The 22,602-nt window shown below is 53.1% G+C and overlaps 1 protein-coding gene across 4 annotated transcripts in view; it reads left to right on the top strand.

Moving 5' to 3' along the window:
* Nucleotides 1-227: 227 nt before the first annotated feature.
* ASTN2 (astrotactin 2) overlaps nt 228-22,602 on the top strand; it is a 694,556-nt gene continuing 672,181 nt past the window's right edge. For 3 of the 4 annotated variants that reach the window (XM_081150626.1, XM_081150624.1, XM_081150625.1), the window contains exon 1: nt 250-642. In XM_081150626.1, coding sequence (XP_081006752.1) covers nt 255-642 — 388 coding nt within the window. In that variant the 5' untranslated portion in view covers nt 250-254. Of the gene's footprint in view, nt 643-22,602 lie in introns of all 4 variants that reach the window. The other variant, XM_081150627.1, reaches the window with a different exon arrangement.

Here is a 22,602-nt window from a genome sequence, read left to right as displayed (position 1 = left end):
GGGGGCGACTGGGATTCGCGCGCGGCCGGGCGGAGCCTCCGGAACGCCCGGGGTCCGCGGGGAGCCGGCGCGGGGCGGCGCGGGCCCGGGAGGCGGCGCGGGGGGAGGGCCGGCCGCGCGGGGGCGGAGCCGGCGCGGGGCTGCTGCGAGCGGCTCGCGCGGCTCCCTCGCTCCGCGTCCTGGTCGTCGGCCGCCGCCGGTTCCTCCTCCCGCGCCGCGCGGCCGCCGCTCGCAGCACCGCAGCCCCTCCCGCCATGGCCGCCGCCGGCGCCCGGCGCAGCCCCGGCCCCAGCTCGGGGCCCCGGGGGCGGCCGAGGCTCGGCTTCCACCCGCCGCCGCCGCCGCTGCTGCTGCTGCTGCTCCTGCCGCCGCCGCTGGCCGCCGCCGCGCGGGAGCCCGACAGCCCCTGCCGGCTCAAGACGGTCACGGTGTCCACGCTGCCCGCGCTGCGGGAGAGCGACATCGGCTGGAGCGGCGCCCGCGCCGGGGCCGGGGCCGCCGCCGCCGCGTCCCCGGGCTCCGCCAGCTCCGCGGGCGCCCCCGCCGAGTCGCGCCTCCTGCTCTTTGTGCGCAACGAGCTGCCCGGGCGCGTCGCGGTGCAGGACGACCTGGACAACACCGAGCTGCCCTTCTTCACTCTGGGTAAGGCTGGCGCCGGCGCGCGGCACCCCGAGGAACGCGAGCCCCGGGGAAGCGGGCGGGCGGGGCGCCTTGGGGATCCCCGCCCCGGGCCCCGGAGCGGGGTTGGAGGGGGCGGCTGAAGGGCCCGGAGGGCGTACAGGTGGTTGGAGAGGAGTGTGGGGCCGGAGGTCCCGGAGAGTGCGTGGCGGGAGCCCGGGGCGTGCGGGCACCCGCCTCGGCTCAGCCCCGAGGTGCCGCGCTGCGCGGCCGGTCCCCGCGTCCCAGACCCCGGGTCGCTGGGCGCGCCCGCGCGGGGGCCGGGGAAGCCCCGCTGCGAGGCCGGGGCAGGTCCCGCCCGGTCCCTGCGCCCGGTCCCTGCGCCCGGTCCCTGCGCCCTTGCCGGGGAGTTTCTGGCTGCGCTCTTCGGGGTAGATTTTCTCGAGAATCGGAGCGGAGGAGCTCCACCCTCAAAAACTGAGTTCCCGAATGGGCTGGGTGACCTTGGCCAAGTCGGTTCCCCTCTCGGGCCCTCAGTTTCGGCCACCTGTGAAGGGGGGGGGATTGAGTGATTTCTGGGGACTGGGATTCCGAGCCCAAGGTCTGCACTCTGGGCTTGTCCGATTCGCCCCCCACTCTTGCTGCCTCAGTCGCGCTCAACCCCCTCTCCCAGCCGACGGCAGGTTTGTCCTCGCCCCTCCGCCCCTGGGCTAGTCCTAGTAACTTACAGGCGAGAGAGTGGAAGGGGAGAGGGTGGGGTGGGGTCGGGTGGGGCGGGGGCTCGCCCGGAAAAGTTCATGGGAAAGTTCGCCGGCAGCTTGCTGCCCGCTGGTTCCCCGCGCGAATCCCCGAGGAGCCGGCCCCTCGCAGAGCCGTGGGGAGCGCGGCCGGCGTCCCACCCGGGTGACTGAAAGCTCAGCGACCTCCGAGAGCGGCCCCGACAGGCCGCCCCCCGCGCGCCCGCGCCCCGGCCGCCCGCTCTCCCTCCGCCCCGGGCGCGGGGCGCGACTGGCTGCGGGAGTCGGTCGGCAGCTGCGCCCCGAAGGCGCGGGGCTTCTCCGCGAGACTCCCCCGCTCGCCCTCCCCCATCCTTTCCTCCTCGGACCCGGCCCGGCCCAGGCACCGCGGGGTGATGGGCCGCCGTGGTCAGCGCCGTCCGAATCCGGGCTTGAACCTCTGAGGTTAACTCTTTGCTCGCTGGAGAAGCCCCAAAGAGGAATCCGTGGACTCGGCGCCTCCCTGCTGGGAGCCATAGTATTTTTAAATGTATTTTTTGCCCCCCCCCCCCCCTTTCACGCCGCTGCCTCTGGAGATTTGAGTGAGTGCCAGGCGCTCCCGTGCTCCGAGCTGGAGCCGGGGTTCCTGGCCCTTGGGCGCTCCCCAGCTGGCTGTAACCCGAGCTTGCTGAGCTTTCCGCCAGCGCTTCGCAGGTTCCCAGGGGACTTCCCTTGGGCGGTGCGCCTGGCACGCGACACCCAGGGACTCGCGCACACACTCAGGCAAACACGCGTGCGCCCCTGGGGCTGCCCACTCCCAAGGAAGGGAATGAGGGTGGGTGGAGATGGGGCAAAGAGCTAACCTTGGGCTCAGAGCTAACTCCTGCTGCGGCTGCTTCCCCCCGGGGGGCACGGAGGGGGTCCCTTTCACCGCACTGACTCTCAGCCTTCTCTCAGCACCCTGGCAATCTCTCCACAGCGTGCCCCTCGCAGGCCAGGAGTGCAGATCTCCCTAAATGACTGGTCAGATGAGGGGGGAAAGGGGACGTCCTTGGAGATGGTGTTATTTGGAAGCAAGGACCCCAGAGCAGTCCAATTCCCCAAGGATGCGGAGGACCCGGTCCAGTCCATTAATAGGAATTGACCCAAAATTTCTGGGGCTGGCAACCTGTGCCTTTTTAAACTCTGGCTTTCAAGAGGGAACGGGTGCGGGAGAGCGAGAGGCAAGCTGAGTGAGGAGCCTGTGAGTTAGCTCAGTCTTCTCCGGCTCTCCATTTGGAGCCTTCCGCCTTCTCTGACGCTGGTGGCTGAGCCTGGAGGCTGGGCACTGCCTGCCTTGGAGTGGCCCGGTGCTGTCCTCCTTGTCACCCTGCCCTTTCTGGTGCATGTAGGGAACTGGATTCCCTCTTCCTCCCCCCTTCCCCTCAGTGCCCTGGACTGACAGCTCGAGGCGCTCCCTCCCCCCGAGGATTTGGCTAGCGAGGTAGTCACCAGATGGCCAAGTATAGCAGGAGCTGTGCAGGGAGACGTGGGCTTTTTATTTGTGTTGGTCTTTCCCTGTTTGCGTGTAAACACGGAGTGCACAGTGAGCTCCGGGAGGGCCAGGCTGGCTGGAAATGAGGACTGCTGCTTGTTGGGGGGTACTAGGAGTCATTTATGGCCGCATCTTTCTGAGGGTCCTGAGGCAGCCCCATTGCATCCCAAGACCTTTTAAACGCCGTTCGTTTAAAAGCCGAGTATTTGTGTCTGCCGGGCTGAGCGAGTCTTTCACTACTGACTCGCCAGTTCAAGGGCTTTGGAGATGGCACCTGCCACTTCTGGGCATGCAGTCAGTGAATGCCAAATCCTGCCGAGAGCGGGGTATGTGGAGCCACCACTAGGGGGTGGTGGTGACTGCCAAAGCTTTGGGCTGTGGGCCCGGAGTTGGTGGTGGTAAAATGTTCCTGGCATTAAAACTGGGCAGTTGAACAAGTAAAAGATATATTTCCCATTTTACTCAAGTCCAACTGGAGAACTCAGGTAATTTTTCCATACTGTTTACCAACATCTTTCACCAAAATCGCCTGCACACCTGGCCCTCCCTCCCCCCGCTGCTCCTGTTATCAGAGTTATTGGCTGTGTTATTGGTCATGCCCGGACTTAAACGACTTTTCTTCAGGTCTCTCCCTCTTCATATTTCTACTCTTCCCATCGTGTTCCAGCCTGCTTTAGGTAGGAGTAGGTTTCGCCGAGAGGTGAAAGATCCCCCAAGTTTCTGTGTCGGGCCTCTTCTCTAGAATCTGATTCCAAGGCAGTGGTGTCAACAAAGTGAATTTCCCTGAAAGTGATCAAGGAATAGCAGTGTGGGGCTGCAGGCTCTACTCTTGCCTGTTACCGTTAATTCACATAAAGCATGTGGAGTGGGCACCGCTGTTATTGCCACCCTGCACGTTAGGAAACATTCACAGAGAGGTCAGGTGCCTAATCCAAGGCCAGGCTGTGAATAAATGGCGGACGTGGAACTGGAATCTCAGTCTGCCATCCACCCGCATTCTTGGTAACTGCTAAGTAGGCATCCTGAGCCAAATATGCATTGAGGTGCTGGTTGTACATGTATGTAGGGCGTGGTGCTGGGTTCTGGAGAGAAATATAACAATCTTCAACGGGGCAGGAACATTTCTCTAAAGGAACTTCAGCTATGCGAGTGAGCTGAGATCCGAAGTCTAATGTGAGGCATGGGTTAGATGACCGACAGTGGCCCTGCCAGCTCCAAGTCCTGTGACTCACGGGATGTCAGAGGGTGTTGTATTTAATGGTGCCAATGAGTGATGGAAGTGACACCACGCCCGCTCAGTCGCATCAGGGTGGGGAGACATCTCTGAAGACTGGGAGAAGGCTGGGGACACTTCCTGGACAGGAAAAGTCCTGAGCGAGGCCTTGGAGGACACGCTGGAGAAGTTGAGTGCTCCAGTAGAGCTTGGGGACTTGATGTTGGTTAGGATCTGGAGTCTCAGCTCTGGCCCACGGTGACCTTGAACAAGTCATTTAGCCCCCAGAGCTTCAGTTCTTTGTGCTGTAATATGAGTGGGTGGATGAGCCCGAAAATAATCCTTGGGTGTAAAGATTCTATGAACTTGAAGCGCCCTGACCTAGTCTGTCACTCCGACTAGCTCCCCTTGCTTCTCACTGGCTCCTTTCCTTTGCCGGTAACATGGGGGTGTTGGGAAGGACTGATTGAAAAGGAAGAACTTGAACAGGAGCAGCAGCCAGTGCAGGGCTTCTGAGGTGAAGCTGCGCGTCACTCAGTCCTCACCTGCCCCCAGGCATCCCTCGGGGTTTGCTTGTGGACTTAGCTTTCCTGTCTGCAGGTGGGGACATGGCACCCTTCTCCCTCTGCTTGGTAGTGGCTGGGCTGGACTGTTGACCACCAGCCTTGATTCAGCAAAAGGGAGAAAAAGAGATGATACTGAATAACCAGCCCTTCATTGTCAAAATGTCTTACTAATTTGCCTTGTCGTATAAATCACACAAAGAGGCGTGTGCTCTGCATTCCGGGGAGGGCGGGTGAAGAAGGAAGAGCCATCCAGTACTGTGTCTTTAAATGCACCTACACCGGTAGATAGGACAGTGTCCTGAAGCTCTGTGCCGAAGAATGCGCTTTGCAGGAAGCTGATTGCCCTGTGTGGAAGGGAAAGGCACAGCCTGAAGTGCCAACTTGGTCAGGTCTACAAAGATTCCTTAAAATACAGACAGTCTGAGTGCCGTGTCCGGCCAGCGGGCTCAGCGGTTGAGCATCGACTTAGGATCCAGGAGATCGCGGTTCGATTCCTGGTCAGGGCACATGCCCGGGCTGCGGGCTCGATCCCTAGCAGGCGGGTGCAGGAGGCAGCTGGTCAGGGACTCTCATCATTGATGTTTGCATCTCTCTCCCTCTCCCTCTGTCTTCTTCTCTCTGAAATCAATAAAGACATATTTTTTAAAAAATGAGTACCAAAAGAGAAAAGCCTCTGGAAGGACGGAGGGACCAGGAACCAGGTCAGAAGGGTTGTTAGAAGCAGGGAGTTTAGCCTAAGAACAGCCCACAAAAGGCTGGATGAGCTTCCTTCAGATATCAGCAGGGAATGAGGAATGGGCTTTTTTCTGCCTGGTGCTAAGGAATATTGAAGATACTAAGGGGACAGAGTTCAACCCCTCTGGAGGGAGTGTCCCAGGGGGCTGTCCAGCAACCCAGCGCCTGACCCCTGGGCAGGTAGGACCCCTGTGGGAGGAGCCTTCAGGCGGTGACTAGCAGCTTTGGGCAGGCATTTGGAGGGGAAACCTCAGCCCCGGGAGACGGTCAGGCTAGCTGTCGGTTTCTGGTTGGATCCTGCAGGTGGATGCCAGTCACTAAGAGGGAGGAAGAACAGACTGTGGTAAGCTGGATTTTCTGAAGAGATGGCTGACCACAGAATATTCATTAAAATCAATGCCAGTGCCCGGCCGGCGTGGCTCAGTGGTTGAGGGTCAGCCTACGAACTGGGATGTTATGGTTCGATTCCCCGTCAGGGCACACGCCTGGGTTTCAGGCGCCACGCCCAGTAGGGGGCGGGCAGGAGGCAGCCGATCAATGACTCTCTCATCACTGATGTTTCTCTCTCTCCCGCTCCCTTCCTCTCTCTGAAATCAATAAAAAAAAAGAGAAAAGAAAAATCAATGCCAGTGTTTTTACTGTATGTGTGTGTGAGAGAGAAATTCTGGGTTGGGAAAGAGGGAGAATTTGTTTGAACTCCAACAAAGCTAGAGTTTTTTAAATGTATGTTGTTTCCTCATTTGGGCACCAGGTTCCCTTATTACTAAATAAAGTGTTAAAGTGTTTGGGTAGCACTGGAAGGTCAAGGTCCTATCCTGTTCTGATGTCCCAGGCTTCGGAGACATTGTAAATAAGGCGTCTGCCGTGGGCAGAGGGGTGTTTGGTGGTCTCTGATCTGAGTCTTTTCCCCGGTCCCACTCACTTCAGTCCGTCCCCACCCCCTTTCCAGCTCCAATCTGATGAAACCTCCTGAAGACTCAGGGCGGAGAGAGATTACCGTCTGCCCTCAGAAAGCACTCTGTTCCGGAGAGGGCGATGGGCGTTCGGGGAGGGGGCGTTTCATTGCGGCTGCGTTAGAGAGGTTTGCTGTGTCTGGGGGTCATTTTCACCAGCCGAGACGGCAGAGCTCTGCACACTTTCCTGTGACCCGGAGCTGGATGGTTTCCCTCAGATCACTCTGTGCTTTTCCTTTAGGGCAGGGCTGGCAGTAGGTTTAACTGGACCTCTGGCAAGCAAAGCCTCCTGCTCTCAGCCCCTTGCTTTGCTGTGTAAACTAGTCCTGGCACAGGACCGTGTGACCACGTGTGCCGCAGGGAGAGAACACGTATACTGACTTCTTTGGGGGAAGTCACGAAAACTGTTACAACCATCGACACTGGGGGACTCACAATATCACAGATTCTTGGAGCTCACTGAATCCACTCCCTTTACGTGGTAACACTGGGGCCAAGCGCCAGGGAAGAAAGCAACTTAAGGACCAGCAGTTCAGGCTTCAGTGGCCCTGAGTCCCATTCCATGCAACGCCGGACCTCCCTCACTTGGCCCTGGGTTTAAACACGTCTCAGTGTCTGCACCTCAGTTGAACTCATAAAATGCACCATCCTCTCCTCATGCCTCTGCAAAAAGCAAAACTACAAAACCCCCAAAATCTAAGGAGAAAGATATCCCTTAGGGAACTTGAATCCCCCCTCCCCAGTATCCAGCTGGTTGGCCCCAATCCTTCCTGAGACCCTGAGCCGGCGGGTTTTGTTCCAGGGGAGGAGGTAGCCTCCTTGCCTTTCACCAGCTGCCTTTGGGGCCGAGCAGAGGAAGCCTGTCTTTTCCAGGAGAGGAAGGAGCGAGCGGGATTTAACCTGCGGGTGGAGCAGCATCACGGGCACGCTTCCTTGACAGCCGATACTTCCCCAAGTTCTCACACTGGCCAGCTAGTGGCAACAGAAGATTAACTATAGCGAGCGAGCTGGTTTTCCTTCCTTCCCCAGAGCGCGGGCCGTCTGCCGGGAGGGAGGCAGGCCGGCGGCCCTGCCTGTAGGGGCTCTCTCAGTTCTCCCTCACTCGCACTCTCCTTTTGGGGGCTCCTTGCAGTTGCCTGTAGGGCTTTTGCATAACAGCCCCCATTAAGATTTCCCTTCGGATTGGAGGCCGGTGCTGGTGACTTACACAATTCAGGACTGAAGTATTTGTAGCTTCCTTTCTGGCACACTAGAACATGCAAAGCAGCTCAGCCTGTGAGTCAGACATTGACAGAGATGTCGCATGTTACAAACGGTTAGGGTTTTACCCGTGAAGGGGAAACATTTCTCCGTCCCCATTGCCGCAGCCCCTGGCAGGCCTCAGCGCTTCTCTGCCCTAAGATTTCCACAGTCAGCTCACGGGCGTGTGCCTCTAGTCTGATCCTCTCTAATCCGTCCCCTGTACCTGCAGACGCAGTGATTTCATTTAAAGCCCAAATATGATCGTGCCTCTTCTCTGCTAAAGCACCTCACCAGTTCCCCATAGTTCTTAGTGTGAAGTCCAAGTTCTTTGTTGTGGTACAAGGTCCGTGATCAGACTCTGCTCCGACTGTCCTGCCCTGAGAATCCTTCCTTGTTCTAGAATTCTGCCCCAGCAGCCCTGGGGAAATTCCTTCTTACCTTTCAGGACTGAATTCAAACATCAACTGATCTTTGAAGTCTTTCCTGGCCTCTTCACACTGGCGTTGAACATTCTGGGCCTTCGCACCCACTGTTAGTATAAAGATTTCGATAGCAGGGCGAGTCCCTTAAGAGCTATTGAGCACCTACAATGTTCTAGGCACTGTGCCAGGTGCTTGGGATCCATCGGAGACCAAAATGCATTGATCCCTTTGTTCAGAGAGATCATATCCAGGAGTGTGTGACTGTGTGTGTGTGCGCGCGCGTGTGTGTGTGTGTGTGTGATGGGGAGAGGACAATAACAATTATAACAAATAAGAAAAGTATGTAATCTGTGAGGTGATAAATTCTATGAGACAGGGCAAAAAATAAAAATAAAACAGGGAACTTTTGCAAGGAGAGATCGGTTTGAATATTAAATAGGGAAGAGTGAGAGGAGCTTATTGAGAATGTAGGATTGGCACCAAGACTGGAAGGCGTTGAAGAAGTGAGCCAAGTAGGTACCTGGGAGAAGAGCATCCCAGACAGAGTAGGGCCTCAGGAGAGCCCTGACTCTGCAGCCCTGGCTCTTGGAGGGCTCAAGCCCTGACTCTTGGCACAGCAGGAAGGCCAGTGCTCCTGAGTGGAGTGAGCAAAGGTGGGCAGGAGAGGGCGCGAAAGGGATAAGAGGTGTCACATAGGGCCATACAGATTGCTGCCAGGGCCTGGGCTTTTACTCTGAGTGAAATGCAGGAATTTAAGCAAAAGAGTGTCAATATCTGACTTATGATCCAAAAGAATTACTCAGGCTGCTCTGTAAAGGGGCAGAGATGGAAGCAGGAAGGCATGTGCGAGTCTGTTCAGGTGAGATGGTGGTTTGGAGTAGAATGAGAGGAGCTTATGTGTTTCTTTGTCTGTCTGGACTATGCAGAGAGCAGAGAACATACCTCATTCATCTCCCAGGCTGCTGTGACTCGCTGTGTGCTGCGCACTTCCTAGGTGTCCAGAGCACCTTAGATGACTAGAGCCCAGGGTTTGCAAAGTATTATCCCAGAATCCGTTTGGAGTAAAACCAGAGAGGTGCGGGAATTCCATTCATCTGTTAAGGCTAAGCTGGAATGCCTCCCCTTCCATAACTATAGCCTTCCCTTTTCTGGGATCCTGTAGATATTTTTTCTATCTTTGCCCCCCTCATTGCTCTGGGATGTTTATCAGATGAGTAACGCGACCAATTTCATTAGAGGAAAGACCTTACCTTAAGAATTACGGAAGCCAGATAAGGGATTAGAACCTTCGCCTGGTGACAAACGGGAAGGTGCTGACTATATTGGAGAAGATGATACCATGGTTCTGGGATCATCAAATGTCATAAATGGTATGAGTTAGGACATTATCTGAACAAAACCTTTATATACAAAGATGGGAGAAGTCAAGGTCAACATAGCAAGTCAGCGGTAGAGCAAGTCACCAGATACCAATCTACTTGACCCCGAATCCCGTGTGTCTTCCACCCACCTGAGGGAGGGGCAGCCAGCCAGTGGGGATGAGGGGAGCTGATAGTCCCAGACTTTATCTTTCTGGTATGGGGTAGGCTATGAAAACCGCAACTATTCCTTGAATATTTATTGGGCCCAGATGTTGCGCTGGTACATCTGTTATCTCATTTATTCTCTCCACAATGCTAAAAGACAGATTAGATTTGCCCCCGTGTGACAGGTGAGCGCCGAGGCTCAGATGAGTTAAGGAGCATGCCCGAGATCACACAGCGATTGTACAGTGGAGCAGGGCACCAACTCCGCTCTGCCTGGTTCCGGGCCCTGCGCTCCCTCTGCCTCCCATGCTGCGCAGAACCAGGAATTTAGTGAGTTGTTCTGTCTGTGACGACCTCTTTTCCATTGTATCTCTTCCTATTATTTCCAAGAAGTTGGGGATGTTTCTTTTGCAGGAACTTCAGGTGTGACAGCCTCACAGGGACTGAACTTGTCTCTGTGCTGCCAGGAGCTGACTCAGCATCTCCCCGGCCCCGTCGCTCCTCACTCATTTGCCGAGAGAGCCCCAGGCCTTGTCTCACTTTGTTGTGTGTGCCGCTCATTGTCCCTGGACTGCTGGACAGCGGGATTCCTGGCCGCTGTGCCTTCTGAATTGTCTCCCTCTCCCCCTCCCTTCCTTCTCCCCGTTCCACTTCCCTCTTTCCCCAGTGCTCAGGGAGTTCCCACCTTGGGCTTGGCATAGTGTCATACAGGAGACCTGCGATCTAGTCCTTATAGAAGCTCTACCTTTTTTTTTTTTTTTTTTAATAGGCCTTTATTGATTTCAGAAAGGGAGAGGGAGAGAGAGAGAAAGAGAGAAACATCAATGATGAGAGAGTCATTGATCGGCTGCCTCCTGCACGCCCCCTGCTGGGGATCGGGCCGAAACCTTGGCATGTGCCCTGACTGGGAATCGAACCTCAGTCTCCTAGATTATAGGTCGATGCTCAACCACTAAGCCACACCGGCCAGGCAGAAGCTCTGCCTTTGTCAAGGCATCAGTTGTCTAAGATAAGCCCTTATTTGCACTTTCCTGTCACTCTTCTGCTCTATCCAAGGTGAATTTTGCCTACCCAGTGCTTCCTAGCAGCATCGCACAGTTTTTACATTCCCATCTTGAAAAGGGGATTTACATTGCCTAATCTATGCATATGGGATACATATAATAATATATAACATTTACAAAAATATTGTAATGTTGTAAAAACCCAAATAAATGGTGTAGGTTTCTATAGTGTCAGAAACTGGGTGAAATGTGGCCTTTGAGATGTAGCTCCACTCCCTCATTTACCTAGTGAAGAGAAGTATGTTTTGCAAGGTCACACAGGTAATTCACAGCAACTATCTCTAGCCAGTGTGCTGGGCTGGAACACTTGCCAGCTCTGACAATCAAGCCCTGGGTTTGAGTCCTGATGTACAACTTGCTAACTGTAGACTTCCGTATGCCACCACTCGGAGCCTCTGTATGTCCATCAGTAAAGTGAAAATAACATAAATCTCACTCCTCCCGGTCTCTCTGAGCATTATTTTTGGAGTGCCCTCCATAAACTGAATTTTAGGCAGCACCCAGCACTGTACTGAATTTTCAGTTACACTAGAGCCATATGATCCTTACAGAGATAGTTGTGTGCCAAGCACCTAGCCCAGAATCTGGCACACAATTTGTGCTCTGTGCCTCATAGCCACCTGGAATCCTTTTTTTGAAAGGAGGTGGAGGTATGAATAAATAACGTATGCAAATTTCCTCTCCTTTCCCCCTCTTGCCAATGCTGCACGTTCTGCTTAGGCCCCTCCCGCCCTCCCTCTTCACCCCCACCCCCCATCAAGGCGAAACAGGATGAAATTCACCATTGATCTCTGCGGCTCTGCTGGAGCTGGGGAAGCGGGGATCTCCGGGGTTGTCTGAGGACAGCTTGGACAGAGAAGCTCTTAGAGGCCGAGTCTAAGGCAGGTGGGTGTTGGGGGAGGCAGGCGGGGCAGAATCCTCTCCCTTGTGGTGGAGACGGGCTGACAAGGCCCTGCTCTCAGGCACCCAGGGAAGTCACGAGTGGCTTTGCAAGCAGCGGAAAAGGGAAGGAACATTTCCATTAGCAGAATCAGCAGTAAAGAGATTTCCAGTCACTGTAATAGCTGCATTTGGGGGAATCATTTCAGTGCCGGCTGTGGGCGGAGGAGGGAAGGGGGCGGGGCAGCAGGGAAAGGCACCGGGAGACGTCTGGTCTGCTTGCAGGGAGCTGAGAGACAGCAGCGGGAATGAGAGCCAGGTGCCAGACGCACAGCGCCGGCCGGGTCTCTGGACAAACGTTCCGGACCCCCGTTCCCTCCAAATGAACAGAGCCCCGTGCTCGGGAGGCCCTGGGGGAGGCCGCACACTCATTCTGTGCTGCTTTTGCTCTGATTCTCTGGGCTCCTGTTTTCAAGACTTAAGAGCCAGCAGCAACTTCCTGGGCTCCTGGGCTTTGCAGGTGGGAAAGTTCCCTGATTACTTAGCCCAGTGTCTCCTAGCATTAGCGACTCCTCAGAATCACCTTAGGACCCCGGATCTCACCCCCAGGCCTGCCGAAGCACCCGGGGAGGGGCCTGGGAACACTTCAGCAAGTGTACCAACTGCTTGGGGGGGCCCTTGGAGGCCCCCCTGGAGGAGCTGGGTGAAGCGATCCCTGTGCACCTCTTCAGCCTCGCCCCCTGACATTCCCGTTGGCACTGGACGCTGTAGCCTCACTGAGGACTTGAGGGTATCTGAGGGCACCAGGCATAATGCCCCCACCTGACCCCGGAACTGAGATGCTGGTCTCTGTTCCGAATACTTTCCCCACCCCCGATTCACCTGGCCAACTCCTAGCCTTAGCTGACTATTACCTCCTCTGGGGAACCTTCTCTTTTTCCTCCCAGGCTTACGTAGAGGTGTTTTTGTTTCTTTCTTTGTTTTTTGCCTGAATGCTCATATCCCCCTGATAGGGTTGCCATATTTCATTAATAAACATAAATACAAAAAATAGAGTACAGGACGCCCAGCTAAACTTGAGTTTCGGCCAGTAAATACTTGCCTTGTCTAACTATGTCCCATGCAATATTTGGAACATAGTTTTACCAAAAGTGACTGTCTGATGATCAGAAATTCGTATTTAACAGGGTACCCTCTGTTTTATCCGGCAACCCACAGGGACTCCAGTATCTTTCTTCCCCATCGAGGATCACACTGCTGACATGTGATTCCCCCGTCTCAGGAAACCACACCCCCACTCACCAGGTCACTCGGGGAAGGGGCCATCCCTCATGTTCTCTTTCCCTCGCTTCTCGCGTTCTTTCAGTCGGCCAACCCTCTTGATTTGGCTTCTACAATGACTCTCAAAAGCACTTGCTTCTCATGATTTCCTAACGCCATCTCCATTGTCCAAGCCATCGTCCTTTCGCACGTGGGCTGTGATGTCCATCTTCTGACAGGCTGCCCTGCTGCCTCCCTGCCCCGTCCTTTCTTCATATCATATGAGCCACGGCCCACGGGCCAAGCCCAGCTTCTGCCTGCTTTCATACGGCCCGTAAGCCGATTTACTTGTTTAAACAGTTGAAAAAAAATCAAAAGAAGACTAGCGTCTCATGCTATGTGACAGTGATATCGAGTTCAATGATCAGTGTCCATAAATAAGGATTCGTTAGCGCCCGCGCCCACGCATGCCTTCATGTGTGTATTTTCTACGTTTGCTTTCCTGCCGCAGCAGAGTGAGTAGTGGCAACGTTGACTCTCTGGCTCGCAGAGCTTGAAACGTTTCCTAACTGTCCCCTTAGAGAAAAACTTGCCAACCACGCTGTATACAGTAACCAAAGCGATCTCTAAAAAAGCAGCCCGGCAGCCGTGGCGCAGAGGTTGAGCATCGACCTAGGATCCGGGCGATCGGGGTTCGATGCCCGGTCAGGGCACACGCCCGGGTTGCGGGCTCGATCCTCAGTCGGGGGCGTGCAGGAGGCAGCCGGTCAATGACTCTCTCATCATCGATGTTTCTCTCTCTCTCCCTCTCCCTTCCTCTCTCCGAAATCAATAAAGATATATTTAAAAAAATAAATAATAAAATAAAAAAGCAAATCAGATCTCTTCACCCTCTTGTTTAAAACTTTTAATTGTTTGTCATTGCTCTTAAGGATAAGACCCTAATTCATCTTCAGAGTCTGGAAAATCCTAAACAGGTTGCCTTCTTCTGCATTCATCTTCCATTTTCTCCCTCGCTTACAGAACTCAAATATCACCTCCTTCATGAAGTGCTCCCTCACCATAGTCGCACCCCGGTACACCCTCGCCCCATAGCTTTCTATTCCGTTTATTTAAAAAAACCTTTATCTGACAGCGCCTTGAAAGTAGGGGTTATATCTTGTTGATCATTTTAGTCTCTAAATTATGTACCGAAGGACACAACACAGCACATAGTAGGTGCTGAGTGGCTATTTCCTGGCCGAGTGAATGAAACACGGGCAGGAATAGGGGCGATGGTTTGTGAGCACCGCCCTGGAGGGCACCCGCCGCGTCGGGTGGTTCTGTGGTGCGTTAGGAGGTTGTGGTGAGGATTCCAAGAGCTAAAGTTTGTCCGCCTTGTAGAGCGGTGCCTGACACCCAGCAGATGCTGCCTCCGTGTTTGTTAAATAAACAAAAATAAATAGGCCTGTACCCAAGTCCTTAGGACCTGGACTCTCCCCACTGTCTCTGCAGTTGGAGGGAGTGTAGGGCAATTCAAGGGAAGCTCTGCGAAGGAAGACCTCGGGGAACCCACGGGGCAGGGTAACCTGAGAGCGAGGGGTCCTGGGGCTGAGTCCGGGTTCTGCCGCCTGTGGGCACGTCCCTGCAGCTCTCTGGGCTTCCCCTTGTTTCTTACGTGATGAGATTGAGCCAAGCCACCTGTGAGGTTCTTCTCAGCCCCCCCGGCTCAGCAAGGGCCCCACAAGGAGGAAACGGTTTCCCAGGGCGCTTCTGAGCTTGAAAGCTCCTGCAGCAGGATAAAAACAACTCCCTCCCTCCCTACCTCCCTCTCTGCCTCGTTCCTGGGGCCTCTGAGGATCAAACCCTCAGCTCTGAACCCAGATGCAACTCACATCCTCAGGCCCAGCCTCACACTAATTTGTTAGACAACCTTCATTTACTTTCTCTCCATCTTCCCCCTGGGAGAGAGACTGGAGAAGGTGACCGCCCAGAGTAACCAATTACCTGTCTGCCAATAGCAGGCCTCCCACAGTCCCCCCCTCCCTTCATCTCTCTCGTCACTTTATTCCCCTGGCCTCTCTAAAGCGCCTCTCCGCAGGGCAGAGGCCTCTAGGGAGATGGCCCCGTTCACCTGGTTCCCTACTTCCAGCCAGGGAACAGAAGGCCACCCTTCCCCCAAGAGGGACAGCAGGTGGGAAGGCGGGCGGCTGAGAAAAGACAGCTGCCAACCTTGGAACACCAGGCTGGTTTTGCAAGTCTGCTGCATACCAAACTGCGCTGGACGGGGAAGCAGGTGCCTTGGATTCTAGTCCTGATAGTGCCGTTCACGTGCTACGACGTGAGCTCACTTAAATGACAGGTCCTCCTGGGCCTAAATGAGTATTGTCAGAGCCAGTACTCCCTGACATGGGAAGATTGGGCTGCACAGAATCACTCAGGAGAGGAGGAACCTTCCAGTCCTGTCTGCTCTCAGAATCCCAGGTGCCCAGACCTGTGCCCGTCACATAGTAGGCGCTCAATAAATGTCCGCTGAATGAAGGAATGACTAGATGGAAAGTGTGCGTGATCAGACATTGCTAAGCAACGACTTCATCTCAGCTTCAGATTCCTCCTGAATGCAGTGCCCTCATCAGTCACTACGATCACCTGGGATTTGCCTGGGACGTGAGTTCTGTTCTCCTTCCTTAGACCCAACCGCTCCACCTAAAGCCCCCTGCTCTCCGTAAACTCCCCTGGCCTGGAGCTAAGCCCCCCCCAGTCATTTTCAGTGCTTCCTCCATCCCAGACCCTGTGCTGTGTCCCTGGGGGCACAGAAATGCAAAGAGGCAACAGTCTTTGGGGATGATAACATTTACGCTTTTCAATTTAAAAAATTCCTTTTCGTGGCTATTTTTAGTATCCGCATATTACAGAGGAACACATGGCCATTCAGAGACATACAGTCAATTGAACAAGGTCACATAGTAAGTGGGATTAGCTGTATTTATTTTTAAAAGGAAACTTTGTATCACTGTCACGAATGGAACACCAGAATAAATTGCTATAAATGGAAGGTAGCCTGTAAAATTAATGTAACTATTGATTATATATATACATATTTTCATGTTCCACCTAAATTTATCATACCACACCTTGGGAAACGTTGATTTAGTCCAGACACTCACGCAAAGATTTTCGTTTAAAATTTAAATTTTGCCCATTTAATTGTCAGATTTCCCCCTAATATATACATTAAAAGCTATCTTTCCTGCCTCATCACTACTACTCGTCTTTTGGGATCCAGCTAGAATATACCTTCCTAGCTGCCAGGATGACTCTCCTTGCTCCCCAAGAGCAGTGGTTTCCCAAGCACTTTGCATGTTCACTGCAACTTGTGTTTTCAAGGAAATGTGATTTTTTAATCCTGTTTCTCTTGCTGGTTTGTGAGCTTTCTAAGTTAAGCATCGTGCCTCTTTAATATGTTTAATTCCAGCAGCTAGTGCACGCACGCTTGTTGAATTTTTAACCATCGGTTTAAATGTTCACAAAATGATTAAAAAATACAGGCTTGTTGTAACAAATTCAAACCGGTCAGGGATATTATAAAGGAAAAAGTGAGAGTCTCCCCCTTACCCAGTCTCACCCCCCAGAAATGGTCATGATGAAGAGTTTGCGGGGATCCTTGTGGACCGTGGAATACGTATGTGCCGGAGCAGCCACCTTTGGTGACGTAACAGAGAGGAAGTGACTGGTTCAAGGTCGCTCTGCAAGTTTTCCGCAGGCAGCTCAGGGACATTAATGAAATTGTTTTTTCACGAGGGCACTGGCTTTTCAAGCTCAGTTCCGTGATAGATCAGGGGAGTATGAGTTGCTCTGGGATTCATCTAAAGAGATGCTCCACTTTTATGTGTGTGTAACACTGGAGCTCTGATTTCATTGTCACAAAAGAGTCCACAGCTTTAAAAAGATGTTCTGCAAGCAGGGTGCTATGTCTAGACTGCCCCATGCATAATATATTGGGAAGAAGACGGGTAATGTTCCTGCCACAGTATTTTATGGAGGTAGCATGACTGTGGAAAGCTCACTGACCATCTTATAGTTGATATTAAGCCAGCTTTATAAACCCGCTCCACACGTGGCCAGGCCCCAGAATCCACCTCCAGATTTTCTCCAGGCTGCAGGCTGGAGTCCCCTTGTTTACCTGACCCTTTACTGACATCTGCATCTACAGCTACGTATGATATGGGTATATGCGTAAGTGTGTGTATATGTGTATACATGTAACACGTGTGTAGATATAACACATGCATACACATATATACACATACATGCAGATACATATGAGAGAGAGAATATGAAAATAATTTTTCTAGCTGGGGAACTAAAAGAAGACGCTGAACCCGGGGGTGGGGGGCAGAAGGGGAACAATTAGCACAAGGCATAGGTAGGGGGCAGGTGTCTCTTTGTCCCTGGCAAGGCTGATAAAGCAGTCCTTCCTCAAGCCCTTTCTCACACTCACTGGGGACAGGCTGTTCAGGAGAGGGCTACCTGGGGGTAGGCTGAGTTGCTTACCTTAGAAACCCTCTTTTATGAGGCCATGTGGATTGGCAGTTGGTCAGTTAATAGAAAAAGTCTCATTACAGCAGGAAATCATAAAAAATTATAATGCACCGTAAACGTTATATTTTAACTTAAAACACATAAACGTGTATACATTTGCCAATTATTTGATGTAGCCCAGGGCCTCTCCTCTTGGTCTGGGTCAGCTGATTGGAGTTCCATGACTCCATTCTTGTCTAAACCATTCTCATAATGTAGCAAATATGATCTCCAGCGTTTCATTAAAGGGGACTGAGAACTTAGAGATGCTTGCCAAGTAATCCGTCTAGAGTTTTATGATTCCTTTCTACATTTTTATAGTGGTTGCACCTGACCTAATTCAATAGCAATATGAAGTGACTTTATTCTTACAGTAAAATCAACGTAGTCCTCCTAGGAACCGCTTTCTTTGGATGCTAATAAATTTTTAATTTTCACAATATTTCATCAGTTTTATACTGATAAGAAACACAACAGGCATAAACAGGTTTGGGAAACAAACCAGCCTTCTGTAAAAGCACAACTCAACTGACAGTCACGTCCTAAGAACCCCGGAGAGGAAGACACCTGCTAGTGCGAGCGGTCGGCGGCGCTCCTGGGCTTCAGGAGGCTCCGCCGGAGTCCTGGGGTCCCGGCCGAGCTGGGGCCAGCACAGGGAAGGCGAGCTAAAAGCTGTGGAAATTCATACATGGCTCAGATTGACGGAGTCAGGAAGTCACGGGGATTTTAGTGCTTGAGCCTTTAGCTAACCTGTTGGCCCCAAACTCTGATTTAAAGAAGAGAAAAAGGAATCCATTGGTGGGGATATAAGTTGTTGCAACCACTATGGAAAACAGCATGGAGGTTCCTCAAAAAATTAAAAACAGAACTGCTGTATGATCCAGCAATTCCACTTCTGAGTATATATCCAAAGGAAATGAAAACAGGATCTTGAAGAGATATAGGTCCCCCCCCATGTTCACTGAAGCATTATTTACAATAGTCAAGATAGGGAGACAGATCTGTGTCAGTCAGCGGATGGATGGAGAAAGGAGATGTGCTGTAAACCTATGATGGAAGGTTACTCAGCCGTGAGAAAAAAAGGAAACCCTGCCATTTGTGACAATGTGCGTGGACCTTGGGGGCATCATGCTAAGTGAAATAAATCAGACAGAGAAAAATGGATACTGTGTGGTTTCACTGAAATGCGCAATCCAAAAAGCCGAGCTCACAGAAACAGGCTAGAGGGCCGTTACGGGGGGTGTTGGTCAAGGAGCACAAACTTCCAGTTACACCACAGTAAGTTCTAGGGATGTAGTGGGGACCAGTGAGTGAGAGTGTGTTACATGCCTCAAAGTTGCTCAGATCTGCAAAGTTTGCAGCATGTAAGTGTAATTATGTAGCATGATGGAGATGTTAGCAAATGCCGCTTTGATGGTAATCATTTTGCAATGTATCAACCCATTTTGGAATGTATCAGATCAACCCATTGTAAGCCTTGAATTTACTCAGTGTTGTGTCAATTATACCAGTAAAGCTGGAGAAAATGTTTTAAAAATAAAGAGAGAGAAACTGAATTCAGAGTCAGGAACTCAAACCATTGGACTCTAAGGGTTTATGGCCCCCCCTCGGGACTCCACAGCGACGGTCACCGATGCTCCTTTTCTCTTAAACCTTATGAAGAATTAAACCTTATGAAGAGTTTGTTTTTCATTCATCACCGCACCTGATCTTCCCATTGCCTTATGAGGGAATGAAAGCAGGATGTCCCCTTCGATTCCTCTTTGCTCTCGCCGCATACCCCTCCTATACACGCGTGGTTTTTAGGGGCTCTCTGTAACTCTGTTCTTGTGCCACATCTCCAGGCCATCCCAACTTAGAGCTCTCAGGACCCTCAGGCAATCCAGACCCTCATCGCACAGAGGGAGACCCAGGCCCAGAAAAGGCCAATGCCCTGTGCAGAGGGGCTGGGCCTGCTCGTGAGTGCAGAGCCCTGTGCGCCTGGCCGGGCTCTCTCCCGCACCGGGTTGCGTGCCTGGCCCTGGGTCTCCAGGCTGCCTCCGTGCTGCGGAGGGTGGGCAGTCAAGGAGAGGGCGATGTGTGCGAACCCGCGGCCAGGGGTTCTCATGCTTTATGAGGTGCAGAGTATAATTCAGAATCCATTTTGGGGACGTCTTGCCCCATAAAATCTCCAGCAGGAATGGCTGGGAATTTGACTTTCCCAGCACATTTTTTAAAATAATACCTCTTCTCTCCATCCTATTTTCTTCTTTTTTCTGCATCTTTTTTTTCTACCTAATTCTCATGGGACCATAAGCTCCTGGTGGCTTATGGGGGGACACAGTGGGGGTGGTACTTGGGGAAGGGATCCTGCCATATAGGTTAATGGGCTGCAAGTGGTTGTGGAAACGCTCACTTTTCTTGGATGTTTCTTCCTCTGCAAAGACATTGGCTCAGGAAATGACACCAGGGATCTGCCTTCCACTCTTACAGTTAGATCTATAGATGCCATTCTTATTTTAGGCAAAACAAGGCACCTGGATAGTCTTGTAAAGCAGTAGCAGCTGCTCCTTCCTTGTTTCCCCCTCGCCTGGTCACAGCCACGGTCGCGGCCACGGCCACGGCCACGTTGTGAGGCCTCCCCCAGCCTCCTTCAGCGCTGCGCCAGTCTCTTCCCTGGAGGAGCTCCTTCATCACTTCATGCGCTGCCTGGAGGGTCACTCCCAACGGCCAGTTCTCCCTCGCTTGGACCCCTCAGTGGTCCCCACTGCTCGCAGGATTAGGAGCAGGCTCCCTGGCGTCTGAGCTCACCGCCTAAGGACCTTCTCCGTCTCTCTCTCCATTTCTCTGCCTACATGTCAGCCAAACTGGTTTTTTTACACCTCCCAGAAAACAGGCTCTACTTTCGCATTTCTGTGATTCTGTACAGGCCGTCCCCTATCACAGGTGTCCTTGTTTCCCTCTCTGTCTGCTGGCGGAACCCTCTCTCTCCCTCATGATCTTTTTTTTTTTTTTTTTTAACCTTCACCTGAGGATATTTTTCCCACTGTGTTTTCAGAGAGGGTAGAAGGGAGGGAGGGGGAGAGAGAGGGAGAAACATTGATGTGAGAGAGAGACATCGACTGGTTGCCTCCCCCCCACACTGCGACCAGGGGCAGGGAACCAGCCCACACTGAGGTAGGTGCCCTTGACCTGGGATTGAACCCCCGACCCCTCGGTGCGCAGGCGGACGCTCTAACCACTGAAGACACTGGCGAGGGCCTTCGTGAGCTACTTTCTGAGGGAAACTTCCATCCTTATAGCTTCCCCTCTCCTCCCTCCCTTCATTCATATTTTAATAACTTTATTCAGAAAACTTTATCAGGCCCCTCTTGGGCCACCTGTCTTATATGCAAATGTGTACATCTGTGTCTTGTCTCACTCTGCACAGTCCAGTGCAGTAGACAGTGGCTCCTGAGCGCTCAGAGTGTGACCAGCAAAACCAAGGGCCTCAGTTTTAAATTTTACTTAATTCTAATGAATTTGAATTTACATTATCGCCGCCGTGGGTAGCGCCTGCCACACTGCACAGCACACATATAGAGCTCGCCCACCACCGCCGGAAATTCTGTTGAACAGCACTGCTTACGAGACCTTGAGGGGGAGGGATGGGGTTTTGTCTTTTCTGTACCGTTCCTAGCCCAGGACCTGTTATTTGTAACATGTCAATAGATGTTGGTGGAGCTGCCATTCAGGCGAGACCGTTTAACCCCTGGCCTCAGAGAGATCCAGCTGTGAGGAGGAGATGCACAGCCATTTATTTCTAAAACACATCAATGTTCCCTAAGGACACTAAGGCCTCATAGGCTTTCTCCTGCAAAGTCTGGCCTGCCCTCTAGTCCGGGGTGTCCCAGATTAACCTGTTCATGGCACTGGTAGAAATTCCTGGCCCCCGATGGGTCATTTCTCAGCCGCGCCCCTTCCTCTCAGCCTCTTCCTCCCCGCCCCGAGCAGGTCCATCCCACAGCCCGGCCTTAGACAGAGGGGCCGGCAGGGCCATGCGACTGAATGCACAGGTTTGAGCTTCTGTGGCTGTTTCATGGAAGATTCATGAGCGTTTCTTTGAGAGAGAACAGAAAACTCTCCCCTGCGAGTGATGGGTGAGAGTGGAGTGGGAGTCGCTCCCCCCCCCCCCCCCCCCCGTCTCCTCTTCACTCCCACTTTCTCCTGAACCCTTTCTCCCTGCTCTCCCGGGTGTCTCTCTCTTTAGCATGCCCTTTTTCCTTGCTCCCTCCCTGGCTGTGTGTATCTGTCTTTCCCAGTGTCTCTCCCCACAGCCCTGAAGTCTGTCTAGCACCCCGAGGACAAGTCACTCCTGTCTGCCAACCCTGACCCGAGATGCCAGCCCAGGCCCCCTGTTGACCATTGAGGCCCATGCACAGCTCAGCCAGGAGAGAGGAGGTGGGCAGGGCAGGGCGACCCGAGATGCCAGCCCAGGCCCCCTGTTGACCATGGAGGCCCGTGCACAGCTCAGCCAGGAGAGAGGAGGTGGGCAGGGCAGGGCAACCCGAGATGCCAGCCCAGGCCCCCTGTTGACCATCGAGGCCTGTGCACAGCTCAGAGCCAGGAGAGAAGAGGTGGGCAGGGCAGGGTGACCCGAGATGCTAGCCCAGGCCCCCTGTTGACCATCGAGGCCCGTGCACAGCTCAGCCAGGAGAGAGGAGGTGGGCAGGGCAGGGATGGTCCTGGTGCAGCTCCCTCACCCCCAGTGCCAGGGGCTCCACACTCCTGACCAGGGAGGCTGCCTCCTTCCCTGCCCCTGTTGTCCCATGTCACTCCAGGTGTCCTGGGGGACTTCAGAGGCCTCCGTGGCCCCTTGGTGCATCTTGCACAAATTTGGCCCAGACCCTGATTTTCAGTGTGAGGTGTGATACCGAGAGCAGCTGGTAAAAAGGACCTGGGCGGGGGGGTGGGGAGCTTATTCCTGTTTTGCTAAATATTTGAAGGTCTTTTTCTGCGACTCTGGCGGGCCCCTCTTTCTCAGCCTCTGCTCCTCTTGCTCTATTCATCACCAGTCCTATTTTAAAGCTTTTTCCTTCAGGGCATTAGAAACATCTGCTGAATAGTTTCAGAAGAAAAGTTTCAAGAAGGATCATCCCTTCTGCAGTTTCAACCCTTGGCTGTACCTGACAATGAAAGGCACCTGAGCCAAGTTACCGTGTCCCCAAAATACATGTGCCTTCTCAAGACTCACCCGGGGGGCCCACGCTCAGTTTAGCTTGCAAGCCTTAGTAGTATGTTAAGGTAGCCGTTGGTCTTGAGTCGAGAGGATCTCTTGTTTCAAAAGTAACAAAAC

This window comes from Miniopterus schreibersii, assembly GCF_964146895.1.
Source record: "Miniopterus schreibersii genome assembly, chromosome: 11".
Lineage (NCBI taxonomy): Eukaryota > Metazoa > Chordata > Mammalia > Chiroptera > Miniopteridae > Miniopterus > Miniopterus schreibersii.
Note: the sequence above shows the minus strand (reverse complement) of the source record. Positions and strands in the feature narration are given on the sequence as shown.